Source organism: Anguilla rostrata, chromosome 2 (genome assembly GCF_018555375.3).
Source record: "Anguilla rostrata isolate EN2019 chromosome 2, ASM1855537v3, whole genome shotgun sequence".
Lineage (NCBI taxonomy): Eukaryota > Metazoa > Chordata > Actinopteri > Anguilliformes > Anguillidae > Anguilla > Anguilla rostrata.
Genome location: NC_057934.1, coordinates 22,232,612 through 22,248,061, shown reverse-complemented (window position 1 = coordinate 22,248,061; position 15,450 = coordinate 22,232,612). Strand labels below are relative to the sequence as shown.

Sequence of the window (15,450 nt, the reverse complement as noted above, 5' to 3'; positions counted from 1 at the left end):
GAGGCACGGCTTGTTTACAGACCTTTGTGAAAAAGGAAGTCCACCGTACTGTGCTCTCAGGGTGATGGGCTGGCCGTACTGTGCTCTCAGGGTGATGGGTTGGCCGTACTGTGCTCTCAGGGTGAAGGGTTGGCCGTACTGTGCTCTCAGGGTGAAGGGTTGGCCGTACTGTGCTCTCAGGGTGATGGGTTGGCCGTACTGTGCTCTCAGGGTGATGGTGCGACTGTGCCTCAGGTGAGGGTTGGCCGTACTGTGCTCTCAGGGTGAGGGTTGGCCGTACTGTGCTCTCAGGGTGAGGGTTGGCCGTACTGTGCTCTCAGGTGAAGGTGGCGTACTGGTTCGTGAAGGTTGCGTACTGTGCTCTCAGGGTGAAGGGCTGGCCGTACTGTGCTCTCAGGGTGATGGGTTGGCAGTACTGTGCTCTCAGGGTGAAGGGTTGGCCGTACTGTGAACTGATCTGATTTTGATGCTGCGGTGTCCTTGCTTAGGTTTACTGCAATTTCATCAGTATTCACCATCCCTCACTGTGCTGTGTTGTGTGTGTGGTTCACAATACTGTGTTCATTGGAGTGGACCGTGCTGTGGTCATTAGCTGACCACGCTGTGTTCATTGAGTCTAGCGCGCTGTGTTCATGAATTGACTGAACTGTGTTTGTGGTGTTAACCCTGAATGTGAAAAAATGTGATTTTCCTGTCATGATTTCACGAAGATGATGTTTTTTTTAAATATTTAGATCATAAATTGGAAGCTAAAAATATATTTTATCCAATCACTTAGGAGTGAAGGCTGACTCATACAAGAAAAAAATTTGAAGACAGGGATGCCAACTGAGGGGGCAAAGGTTTAGATGATTCGATAATCATCAGCCCTGCTCGTTCCTATATTTAGGATGGTGTTCAGTAGAAAATGTACTTATTTATGTCAAAGTAATGTTGCGTTGAGCTTAAAAATTTCAATATGATGGTAGGGCAGTTGGTTTAAACCCTTCTTTCCTCCATTGAGCATACACACACACCCAATAATGATAAAGTTAAGTGCTTTTTTGACCCTCCCCAATCATAGCTAACTGTGTCTGTTAACATGGACTTTGACTGAATCTGGAAAGGCTCAATTTAATTTTGTAAGGATAAAGGGATTAGTTGGCTCCGTAGAGAAAACATTCGCCCTTGATCGCTTTAAGGTAGGGCAAGCACTTTTTTATTAACTTCCAGAATTGCTGCTAGCTAGCTAATTACGGTTAATGCATGGTCAATACAAGGCAATTTAAATCCTGTTCTTGAGTGTTGCTTTACTCACTGTCAAAAACTGCTAATGCTAGCTGCCAACTGTGTTCATCTTGCAGATGAATAAGATGGAGGACAGAGAAACTTGAGCTTGGGTCTAGTCACATGCTAAACAGTTTGTTTTGTATGTTCATTTGCATTATTGGCATTGCGGTTACATTCTGGGATTAATGTCTCATATCGTATTTCCCTTGTGGGTTCATGGCATGTTTGGCTAGGGTAAGCAAAGTTGTTTGGCTAATGTTTTAGTATGTTTGCCAGCTGGCTGTCTAGCTCTGTCTAGCTTGGGCAGGCCCGTTTGCTTATGGTGGTTCACTCGTAATTGAGTCAGTGACTCTGCTGTCAGCAGCAGAAGCACATCACTGTTCTTGCAAATGTAACTTGTTACACCTGTTTTATGATGAAAATAAAAACAAATAATGCTGTCTGTGATCTGTATCATTATAGCGAATCATGTAACTAAAAAAAGTCCAAACAGAAGTGAACTTTTTATTTTTGCCTCACGTAATGTTGATGCCAAGTCGACACCTGTGTTTGGAAATTAGACTAAGCCTTTTGTTTATGTAGTGTATTCTTCAAAAGGATTAGTCAAAGGATTCCATGCGAACCAGCATAGTTCGGTATTGTCACTGTCATTTTAAACTGTGGACGTTGTGAATGGGAATCTTCCTGACCTCAGGCATGTGTGCTTGAAAGGATTTCTGTTGGCCAACCTCTCGGGCTTGGAATTATTCATTTAACACTAACTGAAAGTAACTGAAATACTGCATGAGCAGAGCGCATGTGGTCCCTAATGGCCTAAAGCAGAGGGAGAGAGAACACCCACCTATAGCATTCAGCCCGTCGGGAAACACCCGCTGTACATCATGTGATTAGTCGGATTTTTACTTTTTTATTTATTGTATTTTTTGTTTGTTTGCTTTAACACTTGCCTTGCGGAACTGGGGTCCAATCGGACCCGAGACCAGTTCAAGGTAAGGGTTTTTGTTCAGTTAATTTCAGTTCCCTGTGTGTGTGTGTGTGTGTGAGTGCACAAGTGTTTTTGTGTTTGCTTTTTTGTTCAGTTTCAAAGAGTTCATACCACTCCCAGGGTTTAAGATGCATGGTGTGTCCAGAAAAACTGTGATATGGTTCCCCCACCCCGTATCAATCAGCGATATGTAATGATGATGTAATGATGTCACCACTCGCTGATTGCCATGTCTCTTGTGTACCTTTCTTCAGCAAAAAAGCCATTATTTGAATATACTCCAAGCTTCTGGTCATTCAAAAATAGACACATTTGTAATTTCTCATTTTTGTAGTTTTTTAAAATAGACTTTAAAATTCATGCGTTTCAGTTAAGAAATATGTGCGTATATATAGATGTATGAATATTATATACATGCTGTACATGCATATATGTAATTTAATCTTTAACTTTTAATGACTTCAGTCAAAGTGAAACTGCTTCCTCACTAAGTACATCATCATATGGCAATTTCCAGCCCTTGGTCTGGTGCTTTTTTTAACACAGGCTACAATAGCTACTGCTTTTAGGGTGTATTTATCTTTTGTCCTGCTTATTGGAAAAAAAAACAATTGAGAGGAAGATTTGAAATGCTGCAGGAAAATTAAAGTGTAACAGGCATGCGATAGACTTCATTCAGGTTAAAATAGAGGCAATTTTAAACAAATGACTGCTGCACACAGTATGCCATTTGTATGAGCTGTAAGTACATATTGAGGTTTTTCATTTTAAGGAACTATGAACGAAATATTTATTTTCTTTTATATTCTTATGTTTGGGTCTTAATTTTTTATTAATTTTTTAAAATTTCAATTCATTTTAGATAAATCTTTTGCGTCCATGCCAAATACTGATTTCTCTGCCAACTAAAAAGATTGAGGCCTGCGTTCAGTCAGAATTTGTCAATTTTGTCTAACAGTTAAAGTAAGGAATTGCTTTTTACTTTTTCTTTCTTCACAGTTTGGCAAGTTCAGAATTCACTAAAGCCAAATAGCAAAAATTAATTAATGCTTGTGTTTACTTGTAAGTGAAAGGTACACATGGAAAGATGGAAAGGACAAATGTTGATTGAATACAGGTATTTGAGTATTGCGTTTCTAGCATAGCACAGTCTTTAAAATGTTTCTTTCTTTTAGCATTTAGTTTTTTGTTTTATTGACTGAGAATAAATAGTTTTAATGACTAAAAGTGCAAACGTATCAGTCACTGATAAAAGAAAATTCAGAATGCAGTTCAGTACATCTCCTGTATCTGAGATCATATTATGTTTGCAAATTGAGCTCTTGGTAAAAACAGTCTTTTAAAAACATTTTTATTAAATGCCGATTCCAACCTCACACCTCAGCTGTTGTCTAATCTTAGTTCCCTGATTAGTTTGTTCATGTGTGGAAATTGACTTCATGTACAGCCTAGCAGCTCACTAGCCCGATGCTAGCAGTAGTGCATGGTGAGAAGGGGTCTGTGCTGCTGGCAGAGGGCAGTCCTGGTGTAAGGGTGTGGGGCTTGAAGGTGTGAAGGGGTGTCTGTGGTAGAGGTGAGTGTGGTTAAGGCGCGTCCTGTTCTCTCTCTTACTGCAGGATTATTCAGAGCTACGTGCTGAGAGAGGAGTCGGGGGCGCTGTCGTCTGAGGCTTCTGACTTTAATAAGGCTAACCTGAGTAGGAGGGGGGGCATAATGGCGTCTCTGTACACCTCTCACCCTGCCGATAGTGGCCTGACTCTCGACCTGTCACTGGAGATAAACAGGAAACTGCAGGCCCTGCTGGAGGACACGCTGCTCAAGAACATCACCCTCAAGGTACGGTGTGTACGTCTGCCCGTGTCAGCCTTTCTGTGTATGTGTGACTCTGATTGTGATGCTTTGTGTCTGCGTGCACCTATGGCTAAAGTGATTTAGGCATTGTTATTGCTACCTCCCCTCTCCCTAATTTTCCCGGAAGCCATGTTAGTTACACATGCCATGGTCAGGCGCGTAGTGCTTGCGAAGTTCTCGCTATGTGTAGCATACTTGACTGGCATACTTGACTTGATGTGTGTCTGTGTAGGTCAGCATGTGTGTATGTAATGCAGTGGTAATGATGCATGTGTAATGTGATGTAGTGATATGTAGTGGTAATGGCAGATGTGTAATGTAGCGGTTATGACGGATGTGTAATGTAGCGGTAATGATGGAAGTGTAATGTGATGTAGTGATATGTAGTGGTAATGGCAGATGTGTAATGTAGCGGTAATGGTGGAAGTGTAATGTGATGTAGTGATATGTAGTGGTAATGGCAGATGTGTAATGTAGCGGTAATGATGGAAGTGTAATGTAGCGGTAACGACGGAAGTGTAATGTAGCAGTAATGGTTCTCTCTCTGCAGGAGAATCTGCAGACGCTGGGTGCTGAGATCGAGAGACTCATTAAACAGCAGCAGGAGCTGGAGGAGAGATTGAGACGAAAATGAGCTGCAGCTTCAGGCACATCGATGGGAGAGAGGACCAAGGAGGAGGGGTCAAAATCATGTCCCGCCCCTTTACACCTCAGACATGGGCAGAAGAAGGAGTTAAGCCTCCAGTACAGCACTATCACTCACACACACACACACATGCACACGTACACATACACACATGCACACGTACATGGACACGCACGCGCATACACACACACATGGCCCTGTTTGAGGGTCCCCATGGGAAGCCTCCCGGAGACGACAGACATGGAGTACAGCGTCTCCTCTCGTCATCTTATCTCCTCTTGTCCTTTTTTCACTCCTCTTCCTTCTGTTTTTCTTCCTCTAGTTACTCCCTGCTCATGATTCTATCCCCTCTCTCTCTCTCTCTCTCCCTCCTTTTCTCCCTTTCTCTCTTGCAAGTGTGATGCTGTGGTTTCTCTTCTCCTCCCTTTTTCTGTCAGTCATAAGTGGCCAAATTAAGAGTGTACCTGTGCTCACATCTACCCATCATATCAGTCCTGTTTAAATCACCTTTTAAGTTATTATTATTTTTATTATTATTATTATTATTATTAAATGATGGTACTCTGAACTCATCCATCTGGAATGAATATAATAATTAAATTAACAGACTTCTCTCTATGGACTGACTCCCTGACTAAGATGAGATACTGTAACACTGCAGGGGAACAGACTACAGCTGTTCAGTGTATTCCGACTTCCATAATCATGTTTCTCATTGTACTCGTGCCAATGTTGAATGTACTTCTGAATTGGGGGGCGGGGGGGGGAATGCACATTGTGCATTATTTAAAAAAAACAAGATATTCTCCTACTCAATTCAGAATACTTGTATCTTCCAAATGACTCTGCATGGTAGTACTGCAATACAAAGCCAAAAGATCCCTGCAATGGTTTCAGTATTAACAGTTATTGTGCTCTCCTATTAAGCTACTAAGACAGGACATTTGCATAGAGAGTGTGGCCCTTTAAGATACATTATCTAGGGCTGGACTAGTTTCTTTCTCAGCTCAGTTGACCTGATTGTGATCAAATGAGAATCATGTTTTGATTTGTTGTTCTGGAAAATGGATAGTCCGAGATTGTTCAGTCCTGCTGGACTGCGCCGTTGCTATGTCGCGCTAGACCGCTGCATTCCGTCGCCCTTTCTCCCTTCCGTTTGTTCACAGCGCTGTCCCGTAATGTTGTCGCTGGCATTGGGATTCAATTAATCGTAGGTCCAGATGAAGGCCAGCTATAAATGTGTCGGGCAAAAGTGCAATTCCTGTAGGTCAGCCCTGTCGGGTCCTCCTCGGGGAGGCTGATGAAGAGTAGCGCTCGCGGGTAACAGGCTAACGGCATCGTACGTTTAGCCGTCAGAATGCGCGGTGTTCGCTAGCGGTGGGAAAAGAGAAAGCATATCTGGAGAAGGTGCGTTTTGAAGTCCCGTTTTCCCTGCAGGACACCGGGGTGACCCGGTGTCTGGGCTGTGCCGTTCCTCCCGCTTGTGTCTGGGTCAGCGCGTGCGTTTATCGCTCCTGGGCGTTCCATACACCTCTGCACAGCTGAATCTAGCGTTTGGTGCAGGGGCACTTTTTCTGCCCAGTCTGTACAAATGTTGCATAAATATGCTCTAGCTACGTCACAGGAATGTTAGATGTTATGCACAACCAGATGAGGAAATGCACTGAGAATTTTTATTTTTATTATTATTTTATTCTATTTTTTTTGGCGGAGCAAAAATTTAATATTACTTTGTCATGCCATTAATTTAGTTACCCCATACCTTCTTTTAAAGAAGTTCATTTCATTGTGTACCTTTATATGTGTGATCTAATTGCTGGAAATATTCCTGCCTTCATACACTAAATTTGCACTATGTATTCCATAACTACAATTAAGTGTGAAAACTGTGTGATTTTAAGAAGATGTGTTGTGTTGAAACTGACAGTGCGCTGGGTAAACCATCACCATTGTGTCGGGATTTTTTCTGCTAACTCGAGAGCACTGACCTGTTCACTCCCCTGAGGGTGGAAATGGGAGGGGAGAGGGAGGGGTTTTAAGGGCTTCGAGGAATCCTAACGGGGGGAACAGCTGAAATGACATAGAACCGAAAATAAAATGAGCCCGGAATGGCCACGTTCTTTCTGTGTTGAGGTGCACCTTAATCTGATACACAACGGGGGCAGTTGGCACCCTGATCCTAAAACGCATGTAATATTAATTATCTGTCCTCACCCGTCCTTAGCGAAATCCCCTGCATTGATTTTCCGGGGGTCCGTTCTCAAAGCCTTGGTGAAGTTTGTCACAACGTAGAATGTTCTGGATTCCCTGCCTTAGATGCACTTCAGAGCCTTAGAGACTCTACTGACCCTGGGACACAGAGGCATTTTCCCTGTGAAGGACGCTGTTTGGTATGTATGCTCTGCAGCTCCATATGAGCGTTTACCCTCCTGAGCCGTGACCGCGCGTGTCGCACAGTTTGTGATGCTGCGTCAAAGAAAGCGCGTGGACTGTTGTGTCGTAGCGAATGCCGCACGCGTCTCGTGTCGTTCGTTGCCGTGGTTTACCGTGACGAAACTGAAGTCCACGGAGAGCTGCGCGCATTCTCACGGCTTCGCCGCAACGTCGTCTCGTCAGCGGAATATCGCCGTGGCGTTGGGGGAACCTGCTCCCCCTGTGTTGCGGCCTCACCTCAGAGCAGACGTCCAATGTGAAGTTTAATATGCAGCTCCTCAAGATCACGACACTTCCCAATACAATCAGGAGAATGAAGACTTTTTTTTCTGAAGACTGTGTATATTTTATTGTAATCATTCAAATGTTGTTTTTTTTTTTCCATCTATCCGATATGTTCTGTTCATTGAAATGTCGAACTGTGATTATAAATTTGTACATAAAAACATTCTGTAAAATGTTAAATCATTTTTAAAGATTCTGTATCCTTTCTGTATATATAGGCAGTTACAGGGAATAAAAAACGTAAATCTGAAATGGCCTCTTTCTTAAAATGCTTGAATGGTTGATGTACATTTGTTTGTTTGCGTAAGTCAGTCAGTCGTGTTGGCTGCGCATAGGCTGAGAAACATTGATCCTTTACCATCAGTTATCACCTTTTGACACCCCCACACCTACCAGGCTGTTCTATCCTCGTTGCATCTTTGCACAGAGGATGTGGTAGTACTGGGTATTCCAACGAAACTACAAAATTATTCGGAGGAAGTAGAATTCTATTTTAAATTGAATCATTTTCTTTTCTTTCATTCTTGTAACAAGTAAGCTGTTGCTGAAGGAATACATTTTCTTCATTATTAGTCAAAGCTAGGCAGTCAAAATATCCTGATTAAACTGCAAATGTGATGATGAGCCAATTTGGTGAAAAATAATTCATTTTTATGATTTAGTACTGTTCTGCACAGTGCTTTCTCAAGCATATTTACAATGCAGATTGTCAAAACTCTGCAAATAAATATCCAATCACAATGAAATTGTTCATACTGCCATGATTTGTTAAATGACCAAAACATTGTCTGACTTGCTTTTAAGCTAATTCTCAAAGTTGCTGCTTTACTTGATGCCTCTGTGCTGCTTGAATATTTATGCAAAAATGACTATATTACAGTTGTTTGCTCCCAACACCTGTGCAGGAAATTCCCACTTGAAGACGCCTTTCTCCAGTGGCTTGCCGACTAATATTTCCACCTTGTCACATCCTCCACCATTACTGTTTGCCCACAGTGTTTATTCCATCGAGACAGAGGGGTCACTTGTGTACTAGGGAGAAGAAATGTACGGTAGAGCACCACAAAACACCATGAGGGGAGGTACAGGCTAAAACTATTTAGAGATTTTAACTACATTTGAACCCTGGACCTAAACCTCCCATCAGCCCTCTTTGTAGTATGATGTGTGTGGTGCTTTACAAAATGCATGTACCCTAGGCAACTTAAGTCGTCACATATATACCATCATGTGAAGTGCACACAGTTATTTTTAAATATCGAGCCTAGCCATGGATCAGAAGCAAACATCCTCTTAAACTGGACTGCTCTGTACTGGTGAAGGCAGCGCAGGGTAATGGTGAATATCCACTGCAGCGTCAAACATCGCGAGTCGACGCATCGCCTGGCTGCTTGGGGGCGTGTCAAAAAAATATGTGGTGGGCGCTGGTGGGTGTTACGAAGTCCTGCTGAAAATGTGTTCTCGCTCATGCAACATAATCGAAAATGTGTTTCCGCTCGTTTAATGCAAATTAACACCTAGGAATGCGTGGTCATTGAAAGTTAGCTTTAGCAGGTTACTTTTTAGATTCACAGCTGCTAAGCTAAGCTACCTAACATTTCTCAAGAAAGAAAAGTACTACTCTTCAAAATGCTCATTTTTCAAACTCACCCGAAACACCCACTGTCTCTGACACCTTTCTCCAGGCGACATTTCTGGCATTGGTGTCCCGGTACTCAAATAACGAGCAATCATATAACACCGGGAATGTAGCTACAGAAATTATCAGTTTTTCCTCCATCCTCAAAATGCGCAGAACTTTTTTTACCGAACAAGATTTTGGCTAGCCGGCTGAAGAAACAGCAGCGCAGTCTTCACCCGATGGGGTCAATGGAACGCGCTCAACGGATTCATTTGCATAAAATTTTTCATCGCGCTGCTACCCGTCACTTCAGCGCGCCGCTACCAGAATGCATTGCGGGGTAGATTGACACTTGTCCCATAGGAAATGAATGGGAGGCATCAAATCGCGCTGCTTTCGACGCTGCAGTGGACATGCACCGTAACCCAGTTCCTTGCTGTGCCTTAAATCACTGGCAGGGACCCAAAGCACATGTCTGCAATTAATCATTTTTACTTGATTGGCAGCACACTGCCATTATAATTTTAATTTCTTTATTGAATTTAATTTCTTTTGGTTTAAAATATTTTTTGGGTTAAGAATTATAGTTATATGTATTGTTCGTAGATACAAGGGACGGAAACCTGAAACAGCACATTGTCAGTCTCTCACGTGTGAGATTTTTTTAGGTTTAAAAAAAAAATGCTTTTTCAGGGTATTTTTCCCCTCTGCGCCTTAATGCATATTTACATTTTATTACACAATTCCCCGAAATGACTATTTTTTCTAGAATTTATCAGGTCTAAAATTGACAAGTTGACTTAATATTTATGTGCACAATACTAATTGAGTTGCACAACTTGCATGAAATTTGGGAATAAACATTCTGAAAATATATTCCCTGTTAAGAAGTAGCTACTGACAGATAAGGTTAATATGCAAATAACACATAGGTAAACATGTAGCAAGCACAAGCAGGTAAGAGTCATATGGGAGTATTGCACACAGATTCAGTCATGTGGCTATCATATTCAGGTAAGAATTACATGCAGCTATTATACACAGTATAAAAATCAAAGGGTTTGTACCAGAGAACGCCCTTCCTCACATAAACACAAGTGAGATCTGATCTCCTGTGAAATCATCTTGTGTGACAGCTGCAAAGTTACATAACCGTAACCATCCATATAACCACATCATGCCACAACAAAAGCTGTGTTTACTGTACTCTGGTCTGTGAGCACTCACCCCTGCACATGCACTCTGAAAACAAGGACAAGACAAGGAGAGCTCTTCTGCTGTTCAACAATTTCACACCGAGTGTTTTCCAGCTAAGGAGACATAGTCAAAAATTAAACTTGCAAAAACGATTTGCTGGTGTGTGTGGTGTAAGTATACGTCCACAATGCTAAATTACGTACTGTCTGCAACCTGATCCCCCTCCCACTCCAGTGGTTTTACAATAACCTGACCAATAGCTAGAGCTTTATTAAAGCAAACAGTAAAATTAATCCCAGAACAAACATAAAATGAAACTACAGATAGCACTCAAATCCTTTTGATGAGTTCCTGAGAAAAAGTTCTTCATGCATGTCATAAATTGTATCAAATTTACCCTGATGCTGAAATTACTTTTAAAGGGCATATTGTTCTGATGTTAATATAAAACTAGCAGTGACTAATGATACAATGATGGGCTGTTCTTGAAAGGAAAGGCTTTGCCCCCATGCATCAGAGCTCTTCCATGGAAAGTTAATGAAAGGAAAAGCTAGTGTCACACAGTGTGTATACAGAAATGAACAGGTCTACCCAGCATTTAGCCATGCAGTCATGCATTTAATATTGGAGCAACCAGCTGCCATGGTTGGTTGCTGTGACCTGTTTGATCTATGGATCACTGAGGAAAATAAACACATTCACAGTAACTCTGCTATGAGGCTAAAATAACTAGTGGTAAAAATTCTAAGTCGAGTTACAAATAAAAATGTATAAAATTTGCTGTGCTTTCAAATAAATTGTAAATTACACTGTCAGCAATATGTTTACAAAAGAGAACATATTAACATTTTAATGCAACCAAATGAAACCTGAGTATGCAGTAGTGCCTGTTTTGTAATTCACTCATGTAGAAATCTGAAAGGTCTAAGGGGACCCAGTTCCCTGAGCCTCTTGGCAAGTTGCTGGGTTGGTTATTTTATGTTGTGTCTTGTGCATTTTTTGTTATAAAAATAAATACTGCTGATTGGCAATAAGCCAGAAGAGCACAGCAACAGGCCTTCAATTAGCAGCTTTTTAAGGTTTATGTTTCTAAATGCATTCTACGGTCTTAATTAATTATACTCAAAAGATATCATAGCCTTGAATGTTTTTAGAGTGCTGACTAGCATACATATATGAAAACCAGCCTCAATAAGATCCAGTTAAGAAGAATTGTTTTTATTTGATGCTTGTTCTTAAATCTTTTAAGCTCTTTTATTTCTTACGCCGTAATCTCGGCGCATTGAGAAAGAGGGTTCCTACCCTCAACTGTCACCGAGAATCTTAAATAAAGGTTGAATGAATTTAAGAGGCAAGAAGAAGGTAATGTGCGCAGCAGGCACTGGCGGTGGTCCACTGTGTCTCAGGTGTCCTACGCAGACCCAGTTTTAGATTAAAATGCTCAAAAAATCTGAGGTCCCCCCCTCCAGTCTGGACCGGATATTTCCCGACTGGAACACTCCCGCTGCTACTGCCAGCAGGGCTATTCAACTGCAGCCCAGGGGCCAAATAAACATCATTTTGTCCCTTTGAATACTGAGAAGGAAATGCAGATGCATGACAAATTGTTACTGTTCAAGTCTGCGTCTTCAAAATGTCTGCATACAGTACCTCGTACCATTAGCAAATTAACTAGCAGGCCGATAGGTGTGTTATGTCCATATGCACCATTAGGAAGCTGCCCAGCTGGAAGCTGTAGCTGAAGAACCCTTGTGTACAGTGTGCAAATAAAAGATTTGCAGGTAATATTCATGGTTGAATTCCACTGTAATTCCACTGCTCCACTATATACACAAAAAGTGTGTATAAATGAAGCAGGGTTCTGTTAAAAAAATTTTATACATCTAATCATATCTTGATACTGTTCAAGCTTGCACTTCAGAAGCTTACATTATGTTGGCCAACAGTATGACTTTCTGTTTTTCTGAATTTGAAAGGCCCCCATTAAAAATGGTTCAAAATTCTGGGTCTTCTTTTCCTCATTTTTTTGTCCAAAATAATTAGTCTTTGCAGGCTTGTAATAAGGCCTAAATAGCTTGCACATCCAAGTATCTATTTCTAATAGACTCAATAGCTACATCTAAAAAAAAAATGTATTCGATTATAAACTTTTTAAAATGTTGAACTTGTAACTGGGTGAATTTAGCACGGCTGGTTTGAACCCCATTGTTTCTGTGCAGTATTTACCAGTGCCAAGTTGTGCAATTGAGAGAAGCTTTGTTTGTTTAGCTGAGTTGAGCCCCACTACTGGATGTTTGGCAGGTTAAATCATACTCACACCTCCAGTATTATGTAAACTACAGGCTATTTTTGGAGCTCTCAGATAATGGCATGGAACTGATATTACCTTCTGGCCTGGGAGGGTGGTGAATTCAAAAAGTACCAAGGGGGGGTGGCTGATAACAGTAGCACTGTCTGTGGGACAACCCATCTGTTCTGCCTCCATTCACTCATCAGCTCGGGCCCTGGAAGTATATTAAATTCTGTACATCACTCAATGAAATCTACTATTGATATCTTTGTCTAGCCATGATAGACTTCTTAAATACTAACACTGACTGAAAAGAGAATTGTATCCATTATTACAGATTGAATGTAGTATGTTGTTTTTATGCATCCTTATTGTAATTGTAATGCAGTGATATCTGAATATGTTTATAATTATTGTTCATAAAAGAAACGTGAACTTTATGTTTAGCATTTCTGAGAAAGCCTCAGAAAATTAGATAGAAAAATCATTGACCATCTTGTGTAAATTGTAATCAAATATTATTGCCATTGAAACAACAGATTGAGCACAACTGTGCCACCTTTATCTTTGTGAATAGGGGCCCTTACTCCTGTCACCAGGGGCTTTTTATGTCTCTCTGAAGAACAAATGGCACACACTCAGCCGGGCCCTGAACCAACAACCTCCTGCCATCAGTGGGCTCAGTGACCAGCATTTCATACAATGTACAGTATGCTGTGTACACATTCACCTGTATACATTCACCTGGGGCGTTCAGCTGTCAAACACTAAAACGTCTCCACAAGGTCTTAATTTACTCACCTGCCTTACATGTGTTCAAGGGCATTCTGACTGTACAGGTAGGTGTGGCACAGAAAGCGAAAACCCCCACAGAAAGCCTTGGTCAAGAGCATGAAAAACAGCGGTGAGTAGAAAGAGCACAGTTAATACACTTGATGCGTGGTATGGGCCTGCAGAGTCAGGTGATGCTTCATGAAACAGCTCTCCCTCCCTGACATCTTAGACCTGGAACATACACATTGTGCAGGCATGCCAAGGCCAGTACAATTACATTGTGCTGCTTGCACCCCAACTTCGGTGTGTTTGATTGCTGGCAGGCGCGAAGGAGCTTTTAAGTTCACCGCTTTTCTGTTGCTTCCTAAGCTTGTTGATCATGAAAATCCTATTTTAAAAATGGCTTCAGCTTGATGATGAGTTCACAGAGAAGCGCTCTGCCTTCTAGCATTACTATCAGCTTAAAGGGAAGCTGCCTCTTCGGCTCCCATTTGTGGGCCACCAGGGAGAAATGGACATTGACAGTGACTCATTCCAAAAGGTGTCGAGCCTATAAAGAAACCTTAAGCTGTGTTTGGAAACAAGACAAAGCAGACAGAAACAGGGCTCTGTTAGACTGACAGACTCAATCTCAGTAAGACAGATGGATGTAGGACTCATTTAGAGAGACAGATACAATGTGCTGGGTAACAGAGACAGACACAGGGTGCTGGGTTAGAGAGAGATGCAGGGTGTTGGGTTATAGGGACAGATGCAGGGTACTGGGCTACAGAGACAGAGGCACTGTGCTGGGTTAGAGGGACAGAGACAGTGCGCTGTGTTAGAGAGACAGTGGCAGGGTGCTGGGTCAAAGAGACAGATGCAGGGTGCTGGGTTAGAGATTCAGATGCAGAGTGCAGGGTTAAAGTGCATGTTGACCTCTCAGCACCCCCAGCAGATTGCCACATATGGTGAGGTACAGTGTCAGGTACAGTGTACACAGTCAAAACACAAACTTTAGCTGGCCCAAGGATGTCTTTATCAAAGGTGTTTATCCGGGTTTGAGAGGTCTTTGTATGGATGTGAGGTCTTTATCGGGGTTGGAAGGTATTTATCAGGAATGGGAGGTCATTATCTGGGATGGGAGATTTTTATCTGGGCTGGGGTTCTGATGGCATCTGCACGAATGGCATCGTATGTGTCTGTGGATGGAGAGGCTGATGGTTTGAAAGTGTACCACAGTTTGATAGATCCATTTTTAGCCTCTCTGACCTCCTCATGGCCCCCTGGCTCATCGCCTCCTTCTAAAAATACCCATGTGAAAGTGCAATAGCGTTTGGGTAATATGCTGCAGGGCCAGGTAACAGGCAGCAGTAAGGCAATAGTTCCCAAACAGTGATTCCGTTCTTACACTCTCAGAAAAAAAGGTAGGAAATGGTGGATAAAAAGGTACAGCACATCATTGGAGTGGTACACTATAAGTACATAAAATCGTTTTAAAATAAAATCTTTATTTCTGAGACTTGTATCAGACTTAATGTTTAGGACAGAATTTGTGGATAAATGCTAATGCCCAACTTTTAGAGCAGGGACAGTGGTCTGTACCCTGCATATTTGACTGTCTATGCCAAACAGCACAAGCTTAAGTTCAAGATGGGTGACATAGTGGTTAATTTTACTAAGTGGTCTGGTTTCGTCTGGGAAACCAAGACGAAGGACAAACTTTGTTTTAAACAGACTATTCTTCTGAATTCCTTTACGGTGTTGCCCGGAGAGTCTTTTTTAAAAACATGAACTATAATCTGAATAAACATTCCCCAAATTAGATAAAATCTACAGCATTTTAATTTCATTTTCATGTCTTTGTAGGCAGTTCAAGGTGGAGGGAAATTAAAATGATGGAGGACCAGCAGCCTGTTATAACTATTGACCCTGTAACCTCAATAGGCAGGCTGAGGATTTAACCAGTATGTTCTGATATAAATGTTATTTTCCAATACAACAGACTCAAGGCCATGTATATGAAACAAAACAGAGATCTTTTGAGATCTTTTTCAATAAAATACAAACGGAAAAATAGTGTTAGGCATGATTCTAACTCCAATAAACGTCCAAAACAG

At 41.7% G+C, this 15,450-nt stretch overlaps 1 protein-coding gene and 1 long non-coding RNA gene across 2 annotated transcripts in view; one reads left to right on the top strand and one right to left on the bottom strand.

Moving 5' to 3' along the window:
- Nucleotides 1-7,721, top strand: part of ccdc186 (coiled-coil domain-containing protein 186) — a 35,949-nt gene extending 28,228 nt beyond the window's left edge. The window contains exons 15-16 of the mRNA XM_064321254.1: nucleotides 3,871-4,090; nucleotides 4,656-7,721. Of these exons, the coding sequence (XP_064177324.1) occupies nucleotides 3,871-4,090; nucleotides 4,656-4,739 (304 nt within the window). The 3' untranslated portion in view covers nucleotides 4,740-7,721. The remainder of the gene's footprint in view (nucleotides 1-3,870; nucleotides 4,091-4,655) is intronic.
- Nucleotides 71-454, bottom strand: LOC135247609 (uncharacterized). The gene is made up of 2 exons (XR_010328245.1): nucleotides 357-454; nucleotides 71-229 (listed from the first exon to the last, which is right to left on the bottom strand). It is a non-coding gene; the product is annotated as an uncharacterized LOC135247609 (long non-coding RNA).
- Nucleotides 7,722-15,450: the final 7,729 nt, after the last annotated feature.